General features: G+C 50.9%; 2 protein-coding genes across 2 annotated transcripts in view; one reads left to right on the forward strand and one right to left on the reverse strand.

The window, feature by feature from the left end:
• Positions 1-1,030: 1,030 nt before the first annotated feature.
• Positions 1,031-22,922, reverse strand: GEN1 (GEN1 structure-specific endonuclease). The gene is made up of 16 exons (XM_078855199.1): positions 22,830-22,922; positions 19,781-19,982; positions 18,734-18,920; positions 17,111-17,287; positions 16,301-16,411; positions 14,602-14,675; positions 13,492-13,611; positions 12,548-12,584; positions 10,452-10,532; positions 9,047-9,177; positions 6,142-6,203; positions 4,687-4,839; positions 2,704-3,768; positions 2,215-2,285; positions 1,886-1,936; positions 1,031-1,366 (listed from the first exon to the last, which is right to left on the reverse strand). The coding sequence occupies exons 2-16, from the start codon at positions 19,939-19,941 to the stop codon at positions 1,031-1,033; spliced, it is 2,817 nt and encodes a 938-aa protein (XP_078711325.1). The 5' UTR covers positions 19,942-19,982; positions 22,830-22,922.
• A 432-nt stretch (positions 22,923-23,354) lies between these two features.
• Positions 23,355-23,991, forward strand: part of CLSPN (claspin) — a 28,649-nt gene continuing 28,012 nt past the window's right edge. Inside the window, exon 1 of the mRNA XM_078855699.1 lies at positions 23,355-23,523. Within this exon, the coding sequence (XP_078711825.1) occupies positions 23,491-23,523 (33 nt within the window). The 5' untranslated portion in view covers positions 23,355-23,490. The remainder of the gene's footprint in view (positions 23,524-23,991) is intronic.

Here is a 23,991-nt window from a genome sequence, read left to right on the forward strand (position 1 = left end):
ACCCGCACTAGCTTAATCCGGCACTGGATCCACCAACCCTTGGATTACAGGCGTGCGCCACCACCGCAGGCAAATTGTGGTTGCGAGCTCAGTCTCAAGATATGGCCATTGTGAACTTGTTGATCCACCCAGACTCACGACTTGAAACTCGGCCCTTGATCAGTGGAGTCTCGGCATCCGACGTGGCCATTATATATCTACCGTATTAAGACATCCCAGAGCCAGGATTTGAACCCAACACTTGTGTTGGATTTTGTTCTGACAGGGTCATTCTGAGCAACTTAAGTCACCTAGAATTAGGGATTGAATCCAGCACTTAACCATTGCTGACCCAGTGACACAGCCATTATGACTTTGATCACCCAGACTCGGGGAAGACATTACAGCAAGAATGGCCTGGGTTTGATTTACAAATTGGGCACCTTCCTGTGTGGAGTTTGTATGTTCTTCCCCATGTTCTGCATGGATCGTCTCTGGGTTCTCTGGTCTTGGCCAAACTCCCCAATGCAAAAATAAATGCCTGCAAATGACTTCATTGGAATTGCGTGGAACAATAAATCAGGTTTAACTGCACCTACGATTAGCAAGGTTCGCGACGTACGGTGAAGTTCAATATACATGTCTAGGCATTAAAAACATCCGTTTGACTTGCATGTGATGAATACTCCTGTCAGTGGCAGAGCGGGTGGGAAAGTGCTGCCCCCTATTACGCGGACCAGCGGTCACGTGAAGGGATCTCAGCGTTCGTTATATATCCGGTTCTGTGGGCCGTTTCTCTAACACAAAGGGGTTGCACTGCTTTGCGAGGTCTCTGCATTGATTCTCCACCTAATGTTACAACATCTCAAGATATGTCTCATTATACAGCAAAATTTTAGGAAAAAAAAACAGGAATAAAAAGACCGACCTATGGCACAATTCAAGACTACATATCACGGGTACGAGGGGCCTGACTAGAAATTTCACGGACAAACCGACTCTTTATCCAAAAGGTACAGCATCATTTAAAACACTCCGGCCGTTCGAGTCCTTACGGCACCCGGAGCCGTAGCGCCACGCGCTGAGCCAGTGGCTGCGGGCTCTCCGTAAGGGAGACGTCCGAGCCGTCGCTAATCACGATCACCTTCTCCGGTTCTACTACCACCCTCTCCTGGGCTGCCCACCGCTCCTGGGGCCCTACCCTTGGGTCCCCTCTCACCTCCCCACGCCTCGTCTGCGCCGCCCCCCTCTGTGAGGCCACGGAGCTCACGCGGTCTCCTGTTCTTCCCTGCACCACTGCCACCGCCGCTGTCCCGCCCTGGGTCTGTCCCCTCATGTCGATACCTCTCACCGGCTTTCTGTCTGGGCCCAGACACTTTACTGGAGCCTGCTTGGGTTTCACATCGGCAAACCGGGCTCCCAACATAAGTGTACGGGGGGCACCGATTTCTGAGGCTGATTTCGAAACAAGACGGCCTATTTTGGAGATGTCAGTATTGCGTTTACATAAATTAATCTGTTTAGGGCCGTTCGCGATCAAATCGGTGTTCTCTATACATGATGACGAGTTGTCAAAGACCACATCTGGGTCCACAGGCGCACGGGATCCAGAGCTGCACGTGTTCCACTGTTGGCCATGAGCTCGTCGCAGATACCCATTCTCATCTGAACTGTCTGTGGAAATTGTATTATCAGTTACATCGATAAAAACACCGTTCAGGTTTCCCTCTGGCCAGAGGCTCCCCGCTTTGCCACCACCGTCGCTTGGGGCACAGGAAGGTCCCTCATCGTCGTCATCGTCTCCTGTCGCTGGGTGGAGAATGCCTCCAGCTTCAGTAGGTGATGCCCATGGAGAGATGTCATGGGGTGGATGATGATTGGGGCCGGGACTCGTTGTTGCCGGCACCCGTTCCGGGTGGGCTCCGGGATCACAGGACGCAACAGCTTTCTGCTTGCGCTGCTCAGCAATTGGTGACGCAGGCATCACCGTATTACTGAGTCCGGCAGATGGATGACTGACGTCATGAGCGACCCCGATTCCTCCACGACTCGTAGCAAAACTTCCGTGCGTTGCGGATTGTGCCACGCTTTTAAAACTCGTGTTACGCACAGGGCGGCCCATGGGATTTTTCTGCAAATCGCTCGGCAGACGTTGGCTTTTCGACTTGGTGACACCGTAACCTCTCATTTCTACCATTTCTTCCAAATCACTGACCTCGTCCGAGGAGGACGAACACTGGAATACCCTCCGAGACCGTTCCCTGGCTCGTGCCGCCACACGCTCAGAGTCCACGGCACCACTGTCGCTGGCATGGCGAGCAGTGCTCACGCCGCATGGTTTCCGAGAAGCATTCGTTCGATGATGCTTGACCGCCGAATCGGAGTGAGAACGCATCTTCCCAGTGAGCGATTTAATCTTCTCAGCCACCAGTAGATCCAGCTCACTGTCGCTTAGGTCAACCGGCGCCTCCGTAGCATGTCTCGCTCCCTTGCCGATCAACACACCCCTCAGATTAGCACCAGCCCCGACTCCTGGCTTTGCGTCATGCTCAGAAAGTGTTTCAACTGTTTTGTGTAGTGTGTCAGGAGGTGTTTGTGTATTCTCGCGCCTGATGCCAATACTTTTAACAGTGCCTAACTCGTTTTCAGAAGCAGAAGCTGCCTTATTCTGGCCCGCAATTGGGGGGTGGGAAGCCTGGAGTTGTGAACCGTTGGGAGATTTACATTTCAGGGAATACATAAACTCAACAGAGCTCTGGGAAGGCTTGGGAGATGTACCTGACCTCACCAATTGATTCTTCTCCATGAAGATTTTGAGCAAGACTCTGTCCCGTAGCGAGAGCTGGGTGGGACTGGGTGTATAAACCTTAACGTCAACTTTGGAGGCTCGACTTTCAGCCACGCGACATTTAGAACGAACCTCGCTGGCTACGCTTATATGGGGAATTCCACTACTGCATGATGCGCCTGGCACAACACGCTGCTCACTCCCAACTCTGTCAGGATCACTGCTTCTATCACCGCCACGTTGTTGTGCGGAGCAGCTTGCAGTACTCGTCGTGAATTGAGAAGTGCTGCTGCCGCAGCGCTGAGAAGCCACTCCCAGCCGCACCGTCGCGGCTCCCGTTGGAGTTTCTGGGCAAGGGCCTTCCTCGTCAAGGCCTTCGTCGAGAACCCCGCGGGGCAGCGGAGGGCCCTCGTTCCGCACCGCGGGCAGGGGCTGCGTCGCCGGCGGGGTGGGGCACATAGAACTGCTGCTCCACTCGACGTCGCTCAGGTGCAGCTCCTCGAGCAGGGAGTGCAGCCTCGCGATGCCGCACGTGGCCCCGCCAACACCACCGTTGCCAAAGCCGCCACCGTCGCTCGTCCGCATTAGAGTATCCAGACTCTGGGTGGCGCCATTCCTCCTGCAGCCGTCGTGTCTTTGAGTGCTGTACTCTGTTGATGTCTCCAACTGCTGCTGCTGTCCGTATCCTCCATCCACGCATTTCACCGCGGGCAAAAGAATGTCCGCATTGAGGGAATTGTGAGCACCGACGACGTTTCTTCTTGCCGTGCCGAGTTCTTCGACCGAGGCCAGAGTGCCGGGCCTTGTGCTGGCCGCTCCTGAGAAGTCGCCGCCTTCTGCAGGACGATGGTGCGATGTGGGCGTTGGGCGGTGAGGATGGCAAGGATCGTGATGATGTGCGGTCAGCTGCTCCCCGTCACAGTGAGGAGTGCTGTCGTCGCCCGGGGGTCCGGCCTGCAGGGCCGGCAAAGGCGCGGGCTTCACTCCGCCACGTTTCCTCCCTTCAGGACACAATGCCCACCAAAGACAAAGATCCAGCGTATAGCCTTTAACAGACTGTTGGGGCAAGTTATGTTAGCGAGCACCTATTAAGGTCGGCGTGGCGCACGAGAGGGTGGGTGGTCAACACCATACCCGCTGTTGCCTTTGTCTCCCCAGTGCTCATGTTTTACACACCGCACCAGATTCCGTACTCATTTAAGGCCGAGTTGACCTAGGTAAGGCCCAGGACCGGTTCAGATATTCTCCACTGTTATTGGTCGTGAGCGGGAATTGAACTCGGGTCGCCGTGTTCGTAGCACTGCACTACCGCTCCCTGAACGATGCACAACACAGACGCACATCACACGGGGCGTGCCCTACTCGCTGTCACTGTGCTATAAGGTATATAACCGCGGCTTAATATCTCACCGAATATATTCCAGGTCGCTGGCAGACTGCAGTAGGCACCTGAATAGTAGCCACAGACATACTGGACGTGGTGTGTTGGGTAGATAAATATTTTATATTTTATGGGTCACTGACCCGGGCAGACCTGGTTGATATTAAGCCAGGGCATTGCAATCTGCCTACGCAAATCCAGCGGCTGTATTATTTGATATGCCATATGCACATTCAGCCCTTCGGTCAATCCACTGCTGGATTAGGGCGTCCCACCGCGCAGGTCGCGGGGGTTATTTGACCATACTTCACCACAATGGTCCGTGCGGGCGAAGAGCACAGACACGGGTGAGTAGCGCGGTACAATGGGATTTCCTGAACTGCCCTCTGCGTTCACCCAAGCGCCGCATAGCGTGCGCGTGAAACCTGACGATATCCCGCGTCCCAGAATATACGCCACAGCTCTATTGGCCGTCGAGGTGAAATCAATGACGCCGGGGGGCGAGTCGTGGTGCGCGCGTGGCGGTGCCGTGTCGCACCGTTGGCTTTTGCTCTCCGTTTCTGCTCCTGGGCTCGGTCGAGCTTCTCCTGGAACTCAGCGACGAGCGGAGGGAGAGCGGCGAGCACGAGGTCGCGCCGCTCCACCGTCACCAGAGGCTCGGCCGCCTTGCCCGCCTCACTCACAAACCCATCTGCTCATGCCAACAGAGACAAAGACCCCCCGTGTATCCTTGTATGTATGTACGTATGTGGAACTTCTTTCACACCGTACATAACAAACCGTGCTGATTGGGCAAGGCTGTTAGCGAGCAACACCCATGAAGGCCAGAACGGCACACAGGTGTGTAGTGTGGCTAGAATCACGCACGGCCACTTTTGTCTCCCTAGTGGCGATCTTTACAAATCGCACCAGGCAATTATTTCAGGTCGAGTCCACCTAGGGAAGCCCACGATCGATTCAGATAATCATCATTGGTGTTGGTTGTGAGCAAGAGTCAAACTTGGATTACCGATTTCCTAGCGCAGTGCGCTAACTGCTACACTGCCACTCATGCCAACACACGCACGCACAAAGGTGTCGGCTCTGCTCCCAACACAGGTATTTTCTCATTTTAAATACGTGCACGTGTGCTAAATTGCACATTACAAATCCCTATTATTATTATTGTTTATCAGCGTGTGTGTTCCGCCAAGCCAGGCAACGGCTTCATCATTTGCAGAATGCAGCGTCGTCCTGAAGATCACAGGTTGGTTGGCGGCCGGTTTTCGACCATATGCAGCATCGTCTGTCCTGCACCACGGCTACAGTTCGCGTCGCCGTGTTAGCAGAGTTTGGTGCACACAGGCCTTGCTGTGTGCGGTAAAGTACGAACATCATACATACAAGGATCGAGTTCTGCTGAACTGGAGACAGATTGACGGAAATAAATACACTGTTAGCCTTAGGTGAGATGGAAAGTGTGGAACTCCATCATTCTAAAAAGTGGCTGCCTTTCCGATAATAGTCGCAGGGCAAGCAGTTATAATGGAGAGGGACGATTGGCATTTGTTTAAGAGCCTGTCGGATGGAGTGTCCCAGCTGACATTATGGCTTTAAAACTATTACATGTCAAAGCTAATTCAAATACATGCTTTAACAAAAAGACATCCTGGGAGAGAAAATGCTGAGGCAGACTTGGACACTCAGTGCCAACGTAGGTCTCCACGAGGTGGGTGTGTGTGATGTGCCGCTGTCATTGCCAGCCTTCCCAGTACGCCAACCCATGGCACCTGCGTCTGTCCCTTGACCTCCTGCCAGCGGTTCTTCGACACTTCATGTGGCCTCAAGGTGCACCTAGCCTGGTACAAACGCCGTGGTGACGTCAGCGCCACTTAGCGGTGAACGGCGGTTGTTGTTGCTCTCATCGCGTGCTGCCCCCAGTGATGCACAGCCCTCGTGTTGCCCCCCAACTTATTGTTGCCCTCAGTAAGTGCCGCCCTCAGCGAGTGCTCACCTGGCTTCTCCCACTCCACCTCGAAGCAGGGAGCCCCCGCGCGCACGCACGTCTTCACAATCCTACAACAGAAAATAAATGCAGCTTTACACATCATCTCGATTATTGCAACTCACAACTCACTACGGGACGTCTGCGTGTACAAAGTTCTTTGGCACGTGTCGTGATGGGTACTGCAAGATCCAACCATGTCCGTCCAGTGCTCACTGAGCTGCATTGGCTTCCGGTTGTTGAATGAACACACAAAGTGCTTGCCACGAAAGAACCACAATACGTTGCTGATCTCGTTAAGGAGCATAAACCATCGCACAAACTCCGGTCATCATAATAATAATAGTGTTTTTCCCCTTTTTTCTGGCAACAAAACTGAAACCTTTTTTTCAAGGATTCATGTCTGCATTAACCACAATACTTGCAGTCAAAATGCAAACAAAAAACATACTATGATAATATATGCATTGTCTTTGGTCCACATCAAGGGACGGCTTTCTTTTGAGCCTCAACCCAATTGGTGCTCTACCAGAGGACGCCAAAAGGCGGACGATCATCCTCGCAGCAGCTTTTGGATATCTGTTAAACAAAGACGGTCACTGCATTGGGCTCTTTCAGATGCGCTTCTGCTGTTGTTTGGAACGCTCTTCAGATATTAGGAAGCCACTGGACCTATGTACTTTTAATGTTCAGTTTGTTGTTTTTCCTCCGCACTATGTACAGTGCGAAAAAAGTTCAACATACATACATACATATACGTCTCATGCGATACAACAAGATGTGGACCTCCCTGGAGTACCCCACACTTTTGTAATTACGGTAAATCCGCCACTAGGGGGATAGAGCGCGCAAGAGGATATAAGTAATATTTAAAAATACTTTTTTTTTAAACACGCTTTAATGAAATGTACCCTACTCGTAATGGCAGAACTCCACGACTCCAGGAAGTGGCCGCAAAGCTTGCCATAATGTAAGGGGCCGTGGTGATTTACAGCCAACGTCAGTTGAGCGTGGACAATTAGACCCAAGCCAAAACATAACATGTAAAAATGAATGACATAAGTATACCAAGTTTGCAGTCGATACCACATTGGGAAGTGGGTTAAAATTGAGTTACAAGATTTGAGGATACGACAACAACAGACAGAGTGAGTTCATAGAAAGCGTGAAAAAAGATCGTTAATTTATTTTAATGATAGAATATGGTATTGTCATCAGTATGACATGAGTATACCAAGTTTGCAGTCGATACCACATTGGGAAGTGGGTTAAAATTGAGTTACAAGATTTGAGGATACGACAACAACAGACAGAGTGAGTTAAATAAAAGCGTGTAATAAAAAGGGGAGCGCGGAGATGATCGAGGGTCGATTGAGTGGGTGACGTTCGGCGAGTCGGGTCACGTCGTGGGGTCGTGGAGCTTCAATAGCCTCGTGTATAGGGGGTTACGTAATGACAAAGACGTCTACACCAATTATAGAACCAGCTCCATAAAGGTCCTAATTAAGTTAATATTCTCTCTCTAAAATCTTGATTTAAAGCATTCGTGACTGCAGGGATTCATATTCTTGGTCACGTAGAAGGGAAATAATAAAAGAAGATTAATATATTATTTTATTATTTCCCTTCTACGTGACTTTACCGAAAGAACCAAGAATATATGCTCTCTCTATTTAAGGCCTCGACACAGAGACGTTATCTTTCTGTGTGCCTGTGTGTGTGTCTGTCTGTGTGTCTCTGTGTGAGTCTCTCTCTGCTTGTGTGTCTGTCTGTGTGTCTCCGTGTCTATGTTTTGTCTCTCTCTCAAATTGAGAAATCTTTGGAAGAACGTAATCAACCAGGTAGGGTGTTGACTGTTTTGTTGGCCGACTCTCTGTGTTGTTTTGCATTATGTTTCCAAGTTTACTATGTTTGTTTTCTCATACATTTGTACCTGATGATGGTTGCTTGTGTTGCAATCGAATTTAATTCAATTTATTTCTACATGACTTTACCGAAAGAACCAAAGAATACTCCCCTGCAGTCACGAAAGCTTAGAATCTAGTTTGAAGTGTTAATAAACGGATTGCCTCCAACCACGTAGTGTGTGTCTTCATTTAACAGCACTACACTTTACCCAACCCCTGCCGATCGACAACTTGTGCTGTACCAATGTCTACGGCTGGGTGGAAAGAGACAGTGTGCGGGACTGAAGAAACTTGATGTCATATCATGAGTGGTAAGCGGGCTAAATCTGGTCTCCTTTTGAAGTGAAGCCGTTTTGTTAAGAAATCTGTTACATTGGGGCCTGACACCCCGGAACCAGCCCTGCGTTGTGAGGACGCCACTTTTGGGGGCTGTGGCATGGCCCACCGGTAGAGGTTAAAAAACCCAGAGTCCACCCTGGTTAATACTGCCGTGTGTATTAACCGTACTATACATGCTGCCTGATTCATAGTGAACGTAACAGACCTTGTGATGACATCTGAATAAGTGGTAGATGCTAGAATCACGATACAAATTCGAAGAATTATTTGCAAATTACCAGATTGGGAAAGGCATAGCAAGTGTCACCCCAACTGTGAAAACCTAGCAGGACACTCTTGAAAAAGGGTCTTGTGAGGCTTTCCTGGGTAAACGAGTGCAACTATAAAATAAGAATAAATTAATAAGGAAGTGGGACAGGGTCCGGCGTGATGACGAGTGCCCGTTGTTGTATATGTCGGGTTTTTAAAAATTTATTTAAAAAAAAGAGGATTGGGAAAATGTGTAACTATTGGAAATTATGCTAATCTATGTAATTATAAATTATGGGGGTAATCGTATTAATTTATGAAAATGTATGCGATTATGCTAATGCGGTCAGTTATGAAAATTTGGCTTAGCTTCGGTGTCCAGGGTTGTATTATCAATCGGGACCGTGACCCCCAATTACCGCACGGGCTGGAGGTGCCACTTGGAGCGGTGTCCAGCGACGCACTCCTGCAGATCGTAGGTCGCGAGCAGCAGCAGCAGCTTATGGCAGGTGTAGTGCGGTGGCCACTCCAGTTTCCTTTCCACCACGTCCTGCCTCACCGATCACGGGCGGCGGTGGGGAGACACTCTCGGATTAATTTGTCTTCACGAACCTCTGAACCAAAGCTGAATCGGCACCGATGCCGCATTGCTCCGACGCCCCAGGGTTAAGGTCGCCGGGATTCACGGTGCAGTGCATTAAACACTCCGCCAGCACTTCCTCCAGGGCACGCTCAAGTCAAGAGTGCCTTCTCGCTCAATGAGCATTGAGGCGGTGTTCATCTCCCATTTACATTCCTAGAGCAGTGGTGTAAATTCCACATTCTCAGTGTGGTCAAGTCTTTCCATAGGACAACCACTGTGAACCTACGAAACAAAACGTGTACTCATTTTAATGACCCTGGAGTTTCGAGAAAACCTGCGACCGTCATTAAAATGTTCAACCTTCTACCAGCGCCACAGTGGCAAGATGTTAACTACCTTGCCTGGTATGCAGGAGGCTGTGGGTTCGATCCCGACCTTGATGCCTGTATATTTCAGTTTGCGTGTTCTCCTCGTGGTCGCGTGGATTTTTCTCTAGGTCCTCCGGTTTTTCGCTCCACATTTCGAAACGTACGTTTAGAGGATTTGGTTGCATTACATTTCCACACGGTAAGCGCTACTTCGTTGAGCAATCACGTGTGGCCAGGTCACTTCTGAAAAAGTGCTACATTTCTCAGTGGGCCTTATCTGGTAAAAAAAGAAAGAAGCTTTAGTTTAAGAGTTATATGACCAAGCCACCAAACCACAGGCCACATTCTAGAGGAAACTTGGAGAATCCATCAATTTCCTCCGTTTACACGCATGTATGTGCGCGCGCACGTGTATGTGTCAGCTGTGTCACTGCAAAGAAGCACCTTAAACATTTGACAGCTGCTGGCTGGGAATCACGACTCATTCCCAAGGTCCAGCTGTGTAGGCAATCCGAGTTCGATTCCCAGCCACAGCTAACATCAGTGGCAAGCGATATCTAAACTGGAGCTGGGCCACTCGCCTCTTCACCAACCCGCAGTGACCAGCACGGTGAGGTACACGGTCAAACAACTCCTCTGACCGACACTGCGTGGGGAGGGCTTCATCCAGAAGTATTCGAACACTGGGCTGTAGAATCATCACTCTGATATCACTGCAACCTCCATCACACTCTAAAAGAGTGGTTACCATGCTGTGGTCCGTGGTTGCTGGTCGTCCACAATGTCGTGGGACGTGGTGCTGGTGATGTCTGTACTACACGGTGGTTCCATAACAAGAGACAAATGTTTATAGGAAACAATCGCTGCACTCACCACCACTTTCTGCAGGTTGGGCCGACTCCATTGCAGCTGCAATGGCAGCTTATCCTTGTGGCTCCGGAACTCAGCGATCACCTGTAACAGGCACACACAAACACACGCGCTCATGGACTTCTCAAGGCTGGTTCACGACAATGAAGAGCAGCGACGGGGTCACAGGTCAGGGCTACAACTTCATCCACAACCGGAAGTAGTATAATTTTTTAATCATCAACCATAATCAATTCTAGATTTGAAGCTTTCGTGACTGCAAGGATTCATATTCTTGAATCCTTGCAGTCAATTCACTGGTGGATAAAGGTCTTCCCAAGCCATCTCTATCCTTGAAAGTCTCACGATTCCATAATCTACCCATCGCCTCCAAATGATCCGATGTGATCGTTCCATTTTTCCAGATGGACGTACTCTTGGGTATATACGTGCAAATGTTGAATTTATTTTGCACTATACGTAGCCAACCGTGCTAATCGGAGGTGCAGGGGAAGGACAACAAACTAAACACAAAAAGAAGTTGGAAAAAAATTAGTTTTAAATCGAGATTTAAAAGTGCACAACTCCAGTGGCTTCCTAATATCGGAAGGAAGAGTGTTCCAGACGGCCGCAGAAGCGCATCTGAAAGCACGCGAAGCAGTGACCATTGGCTGCTACTCTGTTGTCATGCTCACCCAAAGCCCACTGACTTTGATCAACAATGGATAGGATGCTAATTTCAATGAATCCCTCGTAATGCAAAACCATAAAATGTCACATCATGAATGATCACATGTTCATAGCTCAAAAGTAACCATCACAAGACCCGTGTAATTTCACCAGAGGCCTCCAATGCTAAACAAGGCAGCAGTTCAGATTGGCGCAAGACGTGTTCCCTATTACAGTAGTCCCTTGGTTAAGTGACATCGGTTAACGTTTTTTTCGGTGAACATTTTCGCCTCCCTTAGGGACTCCATGGTTTCGACTAACGTTAGCATTTTGATTAACGGTATGTTTACGTTATGCATGCTGGTGCCAATTTCGGCCAATCCGAATACTCTTAAGTGGGCTGAGCATGCTTGAGCCAATCATCAGTGCCCATTTATGACCGTTTAGACCTCGACTGGATTTGTTCATATTGTGTTTTCTGTTTTCTATTAAGTTATTTCGGTTAACAGTAATTTTCGTGGAACGGATTAAAAACTTTTTGCCAGGAACTACTGTACTTATACAATGTCTGAGTTTGGCTCTCTGATTCTAGGGAAATTACATTGAATCTTGGGAGTCTGGTATGCGACTTGGTTTGGCTTAGGCACCTCATGTGAAACTCAGCAAAGTAATTTCCTGCTCAAACGAAGCATCGACTTCTCCACTAAGTGGTCCTCATTTTGATCAATCCTAGAGAAATGACGAGTCCGCCGACAAGCGGGACGCAAACTTGGAACCTTCCGATAGCGAGCCGCCCGCTCTGCCGCAACACGGCGGGGTAAGAGAGATTTCCGTATTGCTCCGCCACACGGATTCGTGAACTGGCATTGAATCGCGCTGTGACACGCGCACTGCACCACCACGAGATTTGTGAACTGGCATTGCATCGCGCTGTGACACGCACACTGCACCACCATGAGAGCACCCTCCGCTCACGTGTTCTTCAATTTCTTTTGTAAAACAATGTTCAAGAAATGATCTTCATCGGTTCTTCGTGCAATGCCATTGATGCTAACCCTTATTGAAAGTTCACTGGTTCTTATTAGACTGTCTCTTGGTTAATCAGCCCAGTGCTGCTACCGTCCATCTCACCGATCTCAATTTGCCCAATGTGCACGACGCCTATAGCATGCCCATGAATTAGAGCTTAACAGCTCATTGGGCCCTGGCCGCTGATATCCGTGAAAAAATTGCTTCACAGCTCATCAGATTCATCCAGTGTAAATAAAGATAAATATCGATGCAAATAAATAACATGAATCTCCACCGTGGTCGTCCTCTTGGGGCTATAAGCCGCTTAGAGCACGGCCAATGGGAGACGTGGGGGCATGGGGAGTGCTGGTGCTGGTGCAGTCTCGTTGTAAGCGCACACAGCTTCCGCTCGCACGATCTGCTCGGCCGTCGTTACTCACGTCCTCATGCGGGAAGCCGGGGCACTCCAGCGCCTTCCTGCAACACAGCATCCACCGGGATTGTCATCTTGATATCTGCCTTTATATTATATCTGTATACCTTTTAATAATACTTTTCCCGCACCTCCGATTAGCACGGCTGGCTACGTCCGGTGCAAAAGAAGTTCAACGTACATAATACGACACCGACATCGACATCCGCAGTGGTTGATCTTCACACACCGTAGTGGACGCCCGCGCAATGGGGGTGTTCCACCTCCAGACTTTCCGGGGTGAAACTATTTACTTATGTAGTGACGTCACTACTGTATTGGGTCTGTATACACATGACGTCACTGCTGTTGGGTCTGTACACGTGACGTCACTGCCTGTTCGGTATGGAGGCTATTGATGGGTGCCACGGGGGTTGTGTCAGGCCGTGGCGCTCCGAGTGACCCCGGCTGGGCACGTGACCGGATCCAGGAGGGGGCCAGGGGCCCTGGGGGACCCTGGGGGCCACGTGGTGGGGGAGTGGAGCCTTCTCGTGGGTTCGAGAAGGGGGGCGTGGCCAGGGTGTGGCCGGCCACGCCAGAGGCTCATAAGGGGGGTCAGCGCAGAGAGCTGGGCTGTTGGTGCCTGGGATGAAGCCGTCTCATGAAGACTCTCAAGAAAGTAGCCTCCAGTCATCGTGGCCAAGCAGAAGCCCTCCTGGCTTTGCCACGCCAAGTAGTACCCGAGTGTTAGCGAGAGTAGGACGGTGGTCACCACCTTATGTGTAGGGTGTGTTGCAGTTGTGTTGCAGTTGTTCAATAAAGTGTTGCCTCCACACGAGTGTGAGCGCCTGTATCGAACCATTACACTTATATAACAGACGCCCTTCGATTTCGGTGTTGTCGCGCGGTCGCTTTACGTCGCCCGGCGCTAAGGCAGACGGGGCCCGCTCGGTAGCAGCCGACGTGCGGTACCTCCTGACGGCCGACTCGGCGGCGGCGGCCTCCTGCGTGCAGTGCCGCTGCCGCCAGTGACCCTCGCCGTCTTCCGGGCGGTGCGCTCCGCTCGAGGGACCCTTCCTCCATGCGCGAAACCTGGCGGGTGTGACGGCACAGAGGCACTCAGCAGCGGCAGAGGATGTCGCTTGATGTGCCAGGGTACCAGTGGAACCTTGTCCTCGCTAAGGGACCAATGGGAATTTCAATACCTCGAGGGGGTGCAATGACACATTGACGTGCCTCAGTCACTTCTGTTACTGTAAGAAGCCAATTGCAGGGTGAGGCGATTCACTTTATTTATTTAATTTTCGAGTCACTGGCAGGCCGTTTTTAAGAGTGAGTTTGAGCGTCACCCTGGGCCGGATTAAACGTGTCCAGGAGCCGTAGTTTGAAGAGCTTTTATCTACATCGTTTCTGACCTCTGTTTGTGAATTTGCATGTGAAATGGGGCATGTTTGACAACTAGCACGCATTTACACACACACACCTATACATTTACGGAGATCTCCCATATAGCCTTAACAGACTGTTGGGGCAAGTGCTGTTAGCGAGCACACATATACCGTTGCGTACATGTGGGGGGCAACTCTGCGTGAATTTGCAACTGTGGAGCAACAATTTATCTTGCGAAGTCCCTGAGCTTTTCGAGTGTGAATCCCTGGCCATATATGTGCCGAGCGCACGCGGATTCACCCAGCCAATGTTGCCTAAATGTGAGACAAAACGATTGTTAACGGGGGAAGACGCGGAGTTAGAGGCAGTGTGGTGAGAGTGGTGAGTGTGTGAGCGGGTGTGTTGTTATGACCTGCAGTGGTCTTTGGACAGAGTGTGGTGCATAAGATGACACAGTCTGGTAGACCAAGTCCTCAACATGGGTGGAGCAACCAATTAGCAAGGATAATGGGAACAGGAACCGTGATAGTAGCAATAGAAGAGCGATAAGGAGACGACTGTATTTCAAACTCCTGTCACCACAACGTACCGCAGGGTGTGATTCAACTTGTTACTGCGCCTCCCCGGCTAAACACATGTGCGCGCGCGCATGCCCTCAGCGTGTCCGTCTCACGCTCACACTCGGTGCTCGACCTGTTCAGAAGACTCTCGCCTTGCAGCGAGTGAATGAGCTTGAGAGCCAGCTCCTTGCCAATGCCCTTCACGCCCTGGCAAAGACAAAGATCGTCCGTATAGCCTTAACAAACTTGGGGCAAGTGGTGTGAGTGGACAGCACCTCTGAAGGCCGGCGCCACACACGAGGGAGTGGGTGGCCAGCACCACACCCGGCCCTTTTGTCTCTTAGTGGTTATGTTTACACACCCAACCAGGTACTCGTTTGAGGCTGAGCCAACCTAGGAGAGGCTCAGGAAAAAGTTTAGATAATCGTCACTGGTGTTGGCCAAGAACGAGAAGCGAACTTGGGCTGCAACGTTCGTAGCGCAGTGCACTCACAACTACACTACCGCTCCCCACTACCGTCTCTCCATGCACACACAAGCACACAACAAAAATACCTGCATGTCTATTGCACGTACGGTGCAATATAAGTTCAACATACTTACATATTGCAGTGTTTTTAGCCTAGGGGCTTTCTTAATGACGGCTTGTCATTTTATTAAATTATAATATTGGATTCGTAGCGCAGCGTGTTGACCGCTACACCACCGCTCTGCACTTTGAGGTTGACCATACACACACACACATTCCTAAGCATGCCGTCACCTCAGCAGAACGTTCCACGATCGAAAAGTTGAAGTTCTGCGTGAACCTTAAGTGAACAAATCCGGTCGTTTTTTTACCTATAAACTGGTCCTGCCTCGATGATGATGTCATCAGTTGCACAACCGGTCCAGGAGCTTTCCCGTTTTCCACACTTTAAAGGATAGGGCTTACTTTTGAGTGTGCGACTTCTGGAAACAGTACGATCCCCCAGGATATGTGAATGTGAACAGAGAAAAGTGTCCAAAGTAGCGAGGCGAGATGCACGCTTTAGATTCTACCGAGAGATAGAAAGAAGCCCACGTAGATAAGAGAATGTAGCGCAGGTTAAGGAGAACAACACTGCGGCCCATGGGTCAGACGTGCCCAGGCACCGACTACAAATAAATGAGATGGTAGGGGCAAGCGCTGGCGCTTTGCCGGAGGACCTGGCAGTGCCTGGCAGTGTCGCCATTTTCCTAGGATGGCGACAGATTATTGGGACTCGGGAAGAGGGCTGGCAATTTCAAGTTCTGCAGTCTTGTGGCTGTGTCAGGTAAACTGCTCATGTGACACCAAGATGACTGGGCCATGTGTACGTCGTGTGAAATGCACCTTCGGCACGTGTACAGAGAAAGTGCTCGAGGGCACACGTTGAGATAATTTGAAACAGGTGGCCGGAAGGCACTGTAATCATTATATAATAAAGGACACACGTGTTGCAGTAGAGTGGTGGGGGGGGCACTGTCCGATAGGGGCGGGGCCTAGTGAGTATATGAGGGGGAGTGAGGCCCACGCTTGGGGACTAATCGACGACCAAGGTTGATGGCATCGAGGCAGACTGTTCGAGAACTAACTTGATGGAAACGGGGCTGGAGATAGCCGTAGTAATGATGAGTGTGGCGGTTGTTACACTAGGAATTGTAAATATGTGAAGTTAGAAATAAAGCTCAACTTCTACAAAATGGACGTCTCCAAGGAGCTTCTTTATACCTTGCACCAGGGCTCATGCCAGCCACGCTACACCATTGGTACGTACGCGTGCTTAAAAACAGGCATGTGGAGGCGCGTGCCTACACGCGCACACGGGCACCTTGGGCAGGTAGTCACAGCCGAGAAGCACAGCGAGACCGATGAGAGCATCGCGATCCAGACCGAGCTCCCTCCGTATCCTGTCCACGCAGTAGCGCTCCACGTGGGGGTCCTGATACGGAACAACGAGGCGATGATCACCAGTTTCCCCAAGAAATAAAACACACGCGATGCCACATCACACACCGTGCAAACAATATGCCCACGTCATGCGCCCACACACACACGACAATAAACCCACCCTATATCTCCATGAGATAAAACATAAGCACCGTGTAGAAGTTGTTTCATTACAGGAGCAGATTTAGACCTCTACATTGCTGTGGATGGATGAATGTTGTCTTGAAAATCAAGTTAAATAGCACCCCCATGTTATGCAATTGTGTCTCCTGGCAGGGATGCCATTGAGGGTGCTATGGGCTGTTGATGGTGGTTTTGGTGGTGTTGGTGGTGGCATTGGTGGTGGCAGTGTTGGTGATGGCAGTGGCGATTTTGGTGGTGGCGGTGTCGTGGTGACGGTGTCATGGTGGCGGTGTTGTTGGTGATGGTGGTGTCGCGTTGGTGTCGCGGTGGTGTTGGTAGCATTGTTGGTGGTGATGGTGTTGGTGTGATGTTGGTGGCGGTGTCGTGATGGTGGTGTCGTGCTGGCGGCGTTGGTGGCGGTGTTGGTAGTGGTGTCATGTTTGTGGTGACGGTGTCATGGAGGCGGTGTCCGTGGTGATGGTGTTGGTGGTGGTGGTGTTCGTGGTGATGGTGTTGGTGGTGGCGGTGTCGTGCTGGTGGCAGTGTTGATTGTGGTGTAGGTGGGTACCTGGTCGCTCACGGCGAGGCCACGGTAGACGGTGCGGGCGCCATACAAGAAGGCGTCGCCGTCATCAGTGAAGCAGCCGTGCACTAGCCCGGCCGCGTCGAGCGCCGCACACAGAGCCTCGCCCTCTCCCGCGGCTTGCAGGCACGGCAGGCCCAACGAGGACAGCAGCTCACAGCACTGATAACCACAAACACAAAGATCCCTCGTATAGCTTTAACACACTTTCAGAGAAAATGCTGTTGGTGAGTACCTATGAAGGCCGGAACGGCACACAAGGGGGTGGGTGGCCAGCACCATGCCGGGCTGCTTTTGTCTCCCCAGTGCCAATGTTTACACATCAGGTACAGGTAGTCCTCTACTTACGATGGAGATGCGTTACAACGACCCCATCCTAAGTCAAAAATATCATAAGTCGAAGATGGCCTCGCCTACTCAGGAGTCTTAGAGAATGGTGATAATTTAGAAAACAGAGCAATTTACAGTACCGTACTGTATAAACTATATACTGTATGTATTTATTAATTACAATACTGTATTGCACAGTAAAATGTAAAGTAAAAAAAAGGTAAATTCTTAACCTACCTATATGAACTGCAATTTAATAAAAACGCGGGAGATGCGTACATCCCGGCAGCGTCCCAACGTACAGTATCATACCTCGTACACTGCTGCGTTTGCCTGCCGCGCGAAATTTAAAATATTTTACAATTTTGTCGTATCGCTATCGCCATCGTAAGATCAAAATATCGTAAGTCGGGCCATCGTAACTCAGGATCGGTTCAGAAGTCGTCACTGGTGTTGGCCGCAAGCGGGAATCGAACTCATGTCGCTGGGTTCGTAGGGGAGCGTGCTAACCGTTTCACTACCACTAACCGTTGCACTGGGACCCACACACACAGTTACACAACAAAAACAACAGCTGCCGTTTGCCAATAAGTGGTGGTGGTATCACCACAGTGGCTGTCCCAGGTTAGGTGCACTTTGAGGCCACATGAAGTGTCAAAGGCTCGCTGACAGGTCACGGGAGACCCAGGTGCCATGGGTTGGCTGACTGAGATCACTGGCAGAGGCACGATCAGTGCTCCCCACTGTGCCGGCTGCTGCATCTTAGCGGTCCACGCTCCGCTCGCTATTAAGAGGCAATGCAAATCTCCATAAATTGGTGAATTAAGGTGTCAGCAAATTGCGACTGTGGTGAAGTGCACGCCATCACTCAACTCACCGATCACTGCCCAATCGCACGCGCTTTTGCAGGAGGCACAAACAGAATCCAATATTCGACCCCAGACGTCATCGAATGGCTTCTCAAAACTCAACATACAAAATAAAAAACTCGATATGTTGCTTTTGAAATGCCATTTGTGCCGTCTGATTCACAGTGCATGTTAAATATCCTGTGACTTATGACGATATAACGGTCAAATTGGAAAAACCACCCTCAAATGAATTAACTGGGTAAAGCCAAGTAACAACATTGCTCCTGACTGCGAAACTACTATCACCAAGGCATCTGTGAAACACAGGGCAAAGCGTGACAGCCTTGCGCTATAAGAATGGCGTGAAAATCAAATGTAAAATCATTTAATTTGAACTCGAAGGAACCCAGTTGACTCCGGCTCCCACCTCCTTGAGGGTCGCCCTGAGCTGTGCGCGGTTTGCTTTGCCGCGGCAGACCCTGGCGCTGGGCCCGAAGCGGGCCTCGTTGCGCTGGGCCATCGTGCCGGCCTTGAGCGCGGGCGCATCTCCCTCCACCACAAACACAAGACGCAGGCCCAGGCGACACAGCAGCGACACGCGGAAAAACAGGTTCCTGCGCGACACAAGCAAGAGTCACCTCGTAACGGTATCATGGATCCATTATTCACGAGCACCTCACAGATGCTTGGAAAATATCGTGAAACTATACAAGGGAACGTATATTAACATTTGAATTTTTATAGCGTCTGAATGCGATATCTCATGATGCTTTATTGACACAGTTGGGATAAATATTTTATAGAGAGAGTCAGTGAGTCCTAGGCAGAGGAAAGAAAGAAGCTCTTGTGTCAGGACTTAAAGATGGATGGGGAGTTGACAGCACGGATTGCTGGAGGAAACAGCAATGAAAAACCGAGCTACCTTACCCTGTGTGAAGGTTGACTAGGGGCTTCAACACAAAGTGTGGTGGGATTCAGTGAGGCGGAGGGGAGAGTGAAACACGGATGAATGAGATGGGGACGAGTGAGACAAGAGTGAGTGGGGCTGGAGTGAATGTGGTGGGGGTGACCGGGATGGGGGTGAGCGAGGTTTGATTCTGTGAGCAGTGATTCGTACTTGGGCGCCTCGGTGGTGAGATGTTAAATACTTCTCCTGGTTTACAGGTTGTGGGTTTAATCCCGACCCTTACGCCTGTATATTTGGAGTTTGCATGTTCTCCCCATGGTCGCGTGGATTTTTCTCCGGATCCTCATGTTTTCCCCTCCACATTTAGAATCAACATCATGCGTTTAAAGTATTTGGCTGCTATAAATTTCCACGTGATGATAAGCCACTTCGTTGAGCTATCATTTGTGGCCGGGTAGCTTCTGAAAAAGAGCTACATAGCTCAGTGGGCCTTACCTGGTAGATATAAAAACAAAAAAGGTTTAGATTCGGTGAGGCTGGGTGGGTATCAAACACTGGGCCTCTCACCGCAGGTGTGGCCGCTTGACGCTGTTGGCCATGCCCTTGACGGACTGGGCCTCGCACACCCACACGGCGAGGTCCACGGCGATCGTGAGCCCCGCCAGCGCGCTCAGCGGTACGCGCTCCCGCACGGGGGACAGCACCGTCCACAGGTCCGTGACGCCCATCGCTCACGCCGACCACAACCTGCACGGCCACAACAACCACACTGCTGGGGCCCAGCACCAACAACAACAATGAGCCCTCGGGACAGCCAGGGAAGCACCGATGATTCCTTGATCATCACATGGGAGCCGCATGTGGCTCTTTAAGGACTACATTGCGGCTCTTGATTTAGAGTTATTTTTTAAACCAAATTCGAAGAAAAATACTCTTCTTGTTATTTTTGGTTGGCGACCCCGGATCATGGAACTCCAGTTCACCGTGGGCAGGAGTCAGAAATCTGCGGTTCCGGAACCACATGCGGCTCTTTAAGGACTGCTTCATGATGCAATTGACATGCATTGCGGCTCTTCAAATATTGAGTTTCTTTTACCGAATTGGAAAACAATGGCACTTCTTGTTGTTGTTTTGGTTGCCAACCCCCGAGCATCATTGTAACGTCACCATCATTAGCACCACCATCAACACAGGGAAAGAGACAAAACCGTGACAGCCAAGCAAAATGGACGATGCTCAAAAGGAAAATTACCAATTGATTTACTCGGAATGCATCCGATCTCATCACATCCCATTGTCAATCCGCCGCTGGATGAAGGCCTCCGCACGCCGTGTCGGTCATGGGGTGTGTAATTCCACTTGTTACAAGCTTGTGAAAAGGAGTCCCAGGATTGGTTCAGATATCACTCGCCACTGATGAGCTGTGGTCAGGAATCAAACTCAGATCATCAGGTGCACGAGTGCAGTGCGCTCATCAGATCAGATCTAGGAAGCTGGGCAGGGTTTAAACCTGGACGTGGCTTGGATGGAGCTACGCAGCGGGCAGTGCAGACAAATCTATTGTACTCCACTTTTTGCCGGGTCTACGCTTCCCGTCTTCACCAACTCGCGCTGACCGGCGTGAAGTATGGCACAATCCCCACGATCCTATATGGCGTGGGGTAGGGAGGGACCTCAATCGGTACTGGAGTGAACAAAAACTCGCGCGCCAAGCACGTCACTAATTCACGTCGCAGACGCTGAGCGTTGAGAGTAACCAAAACATTATCCCGAGATTGGATTTTCATTTGAGAATGGGGGGGGGGGAAAGACAGGAGCCCAGAGCCCGCGTTTTTAAAAACAAATACATTGAATTGTAGCTTTCACTTGCTTTGTTTGATCGCACTGTGACCACAGGCCCGAAACGTTAAGCGGTCAGCAACAAACAGCACGATTAAAGTTGTAATACGTACATTGGAGTGTAACGCGTGTCGAAGCGAGGAAGGGTTTAAACACTTGGGGAAATGAGATGCTCGGAGTGGGGGTTAGCGAGGTGGAGCGGTGCGAGGAAAGAAGCAGAAAGAGAAGTGGGGTGACCTGCAGCATGGCGGGTGCGTGGGTGAGTTGTTGTGACCTGCAGTGGTGAGTGGGTGGGTGAGTTGGTGTGACCTGCAGCGTGGTGAATGGGTGGGTGAGTTGTTGTGACCTGCAGTGGTGAGTGGGTGGGTGAGTTGGTGTGACCTGCAGCGTGGTGAATGGGTGGGTGAGTTGTTGTGACCTGCAGTGGTGAGTGGGTGGGTGAGTTGGTGTGAACTACAGTGGTGAGTGGGTGAGTTGTTGTGAACTGCAATGTGGTGAGTGGGTGGGTGAGTTAGTGTGAATTGCAGTGTGGTGAGTTATTGTGAACTGCAGTGTGGTGAGTGGTTGTGAACTGCAGTGAGTGGGTGATTTGTTAACTGCAAATGTTGTGAGTGGGTGAGTTCTTGTGAGCTGCAGTGTGTGCTGATGGTTCAACACGATATGCATGAGACGTCGCGGTCAGTGTCTGGTAGACCGAGCAGTCAACACGGCAGGATGAATCAACAAGTGAAGTTCATAAGCATGATATTTATTTAGACTGGAGGAATCCGATGAGCTATGCAGCTCTTTTTCACAGATGTCCAGCAGTAGTAGTAGTAGCGATAGCAGAGTGACGAGGAGGCGACTGACGGCGTGCGGGCGAGTGAGGAGAGAGAAGCCGTGGATGGTGCACGGCGGCAATAGTTGCACTTGTCAATCATCTCGATTGAAAACTCATTACTTCATGACTGCTTTTTGTGTTTAGCTCGTCCCTCCCACGCACCTCCGATTAGCACGGTTGGCTGCGTACGGTGCGAAAGAAGTTCAACATACATACATACAACAAGAACTCTCAACATCAATCAAGTCTCACTAATGTATTGCGTTTACAAATCCCCTTTACGAAGAAGTTTTTCACACCAAAACAAGCCGCGCACGGACCGCGGATTCCGTCGCGGCTACAGGCGGAACGCCGCTTTGTGTACCCCGGGGAAAGGCTCACGGAGTCCAAAGGCTCTCCTCTCCTCTCAGGAGGGTCCTGCCGAGTTATCATCGCAGTAGGTGATGGAGGGCGATGCTGCTGTTGCTACTGCTGCTGTGATTCTCAGCGAGTCCAGCGTACCGTACGTACATAGTACATACATACAAGAGATTGCCAGACGCCCAGACCCACAGAGATACCCATAGACGCCGAGAGACCTCGAGACCCACATATATAAACAGAGACACCCATAGACAACCTCGAGACCCAGACACCTCGAGACCCACAGAGACACCCAGACACCTAGAGACCCCACACACCCAGACACCTAGAGACCCACAAAGACACCCAGACACCCAGAGACCCACAGAGACACCATTAGACCCACAGAGACACCCAGACACCTAGAGACCCCACACACCCAAAGACCCACAGAAACACCCAGAGACCTACAGACACCCAGAGACCCACAGAGACACCCAGCCACCCAGAGACCTACAGAGACACCCAGACACCCAGAGACACCCAGAGACCCACAGAGACACCCAGAGACCCACAGAGACACCCTTAGACCCACAGAGACACCCAGAGACTCACAGAGACATCCAAGAGACCCACAGACCGGCTCTGTTGGCTACGCGTGGTGCAGCAGAGAGCCGCACGGCACCCTCCTCACCCGGGTGGCGTCCCGCGTCGTTTGAACGGGCTCAGCCGACGGAAGTGACGTCACAGCCACGCCGGAAACAGCCCCCGTGCACCCCCCACCAACACCACTGTGCCCTAACCAAGATGGCTGCCGAGAGCCGAGAAAGCTTACCGACACAATTCCCGAGTGTTTGTGATCGGCGTCGCCGGGGGTTTATCGCCGGTCATAACGATGGCAGCCCACGTCCGCCCAGGGGGCGTGCTGTTATTTTTTTCTTCAGTTCAAGCGAAGACGCTGTAAGCGAAATAATGTTGACCTGATCACGATGGCCGCCGAGTTCCGACTCGTTGGGGGGTGGGGGGTGTCGCCGTTTTTCCCTCGTTTTTGTTGATGACGTCAAGTTTCGCTCTGCGCATGCGCGCTGCGGGTTCGCGCCAAATTCCAAAGTGTGAGCGTCTCTCAACCCGCGCACAAGATCCACCACAACACAACACACAGAGCACACACAACACATACAGCACACACAGCACAACACACACGGCGGGGACTCAAGAGGCAAAGCAGAGAGACTCGCGCCCAAAAGTCTCGAGGGACGCGCGGTGACTCGCCGCGATGAAGCTGCAATCGGACCTCCGCGATGGGCCGGTGCGTGAGGCAAAACGGGAGCTTGGTGGCGGGCCTCTGGTGGCTTTTTGATTGTCAATTACAATGGGGTTGGGGTTGTGTCGCTGGTGGTGAGGGGGTGGTGAGCTGCTGAGAGACTGGGTGGTGAGTGTGATGCGTGGTCGAGATTGGGTGGTGATTTGCGAGTTCTTACAATAGGTATTGTTGACATTGGTAATGAATGATGTAACTATTTTCAGTCACAAATGTGTTGTAATAGCAAATACATTTTACCCCCGGGTCTGCTGGGTGGTGAGTGCGTGACTGAAAGGTTGCGTTGTGAGTTTGGTGGTGAGTGGTAATAATGGAGGGGTGAGTGGCTGGTGGTGGTGGTGATTCAAGGTTATTTTGGTGAACCAGGGTGAGAAACTCCAGCGAAAACAACCGCGTGGCTTCGTGTTGGCGATGAGTGGTGGTTGTGGCGGGGTGGTAACGGTGTGCGAGTTCCTG

This window comes from Lampetra fluviatilis, chromosome 4 (genome assembly GCF_964198595.1).
Source record: "Lampetra fluviatilis chromosome 4, kcLamFluv1.1, whole genome shotgun sequence".
Taxonomy (NCBI): Eukaryota; Metazoa; Chordata; class Hyperoartia; order Petromyzontiformes; family Petromyzontidae; genus Lampetra; species Lampetra fluviatilis.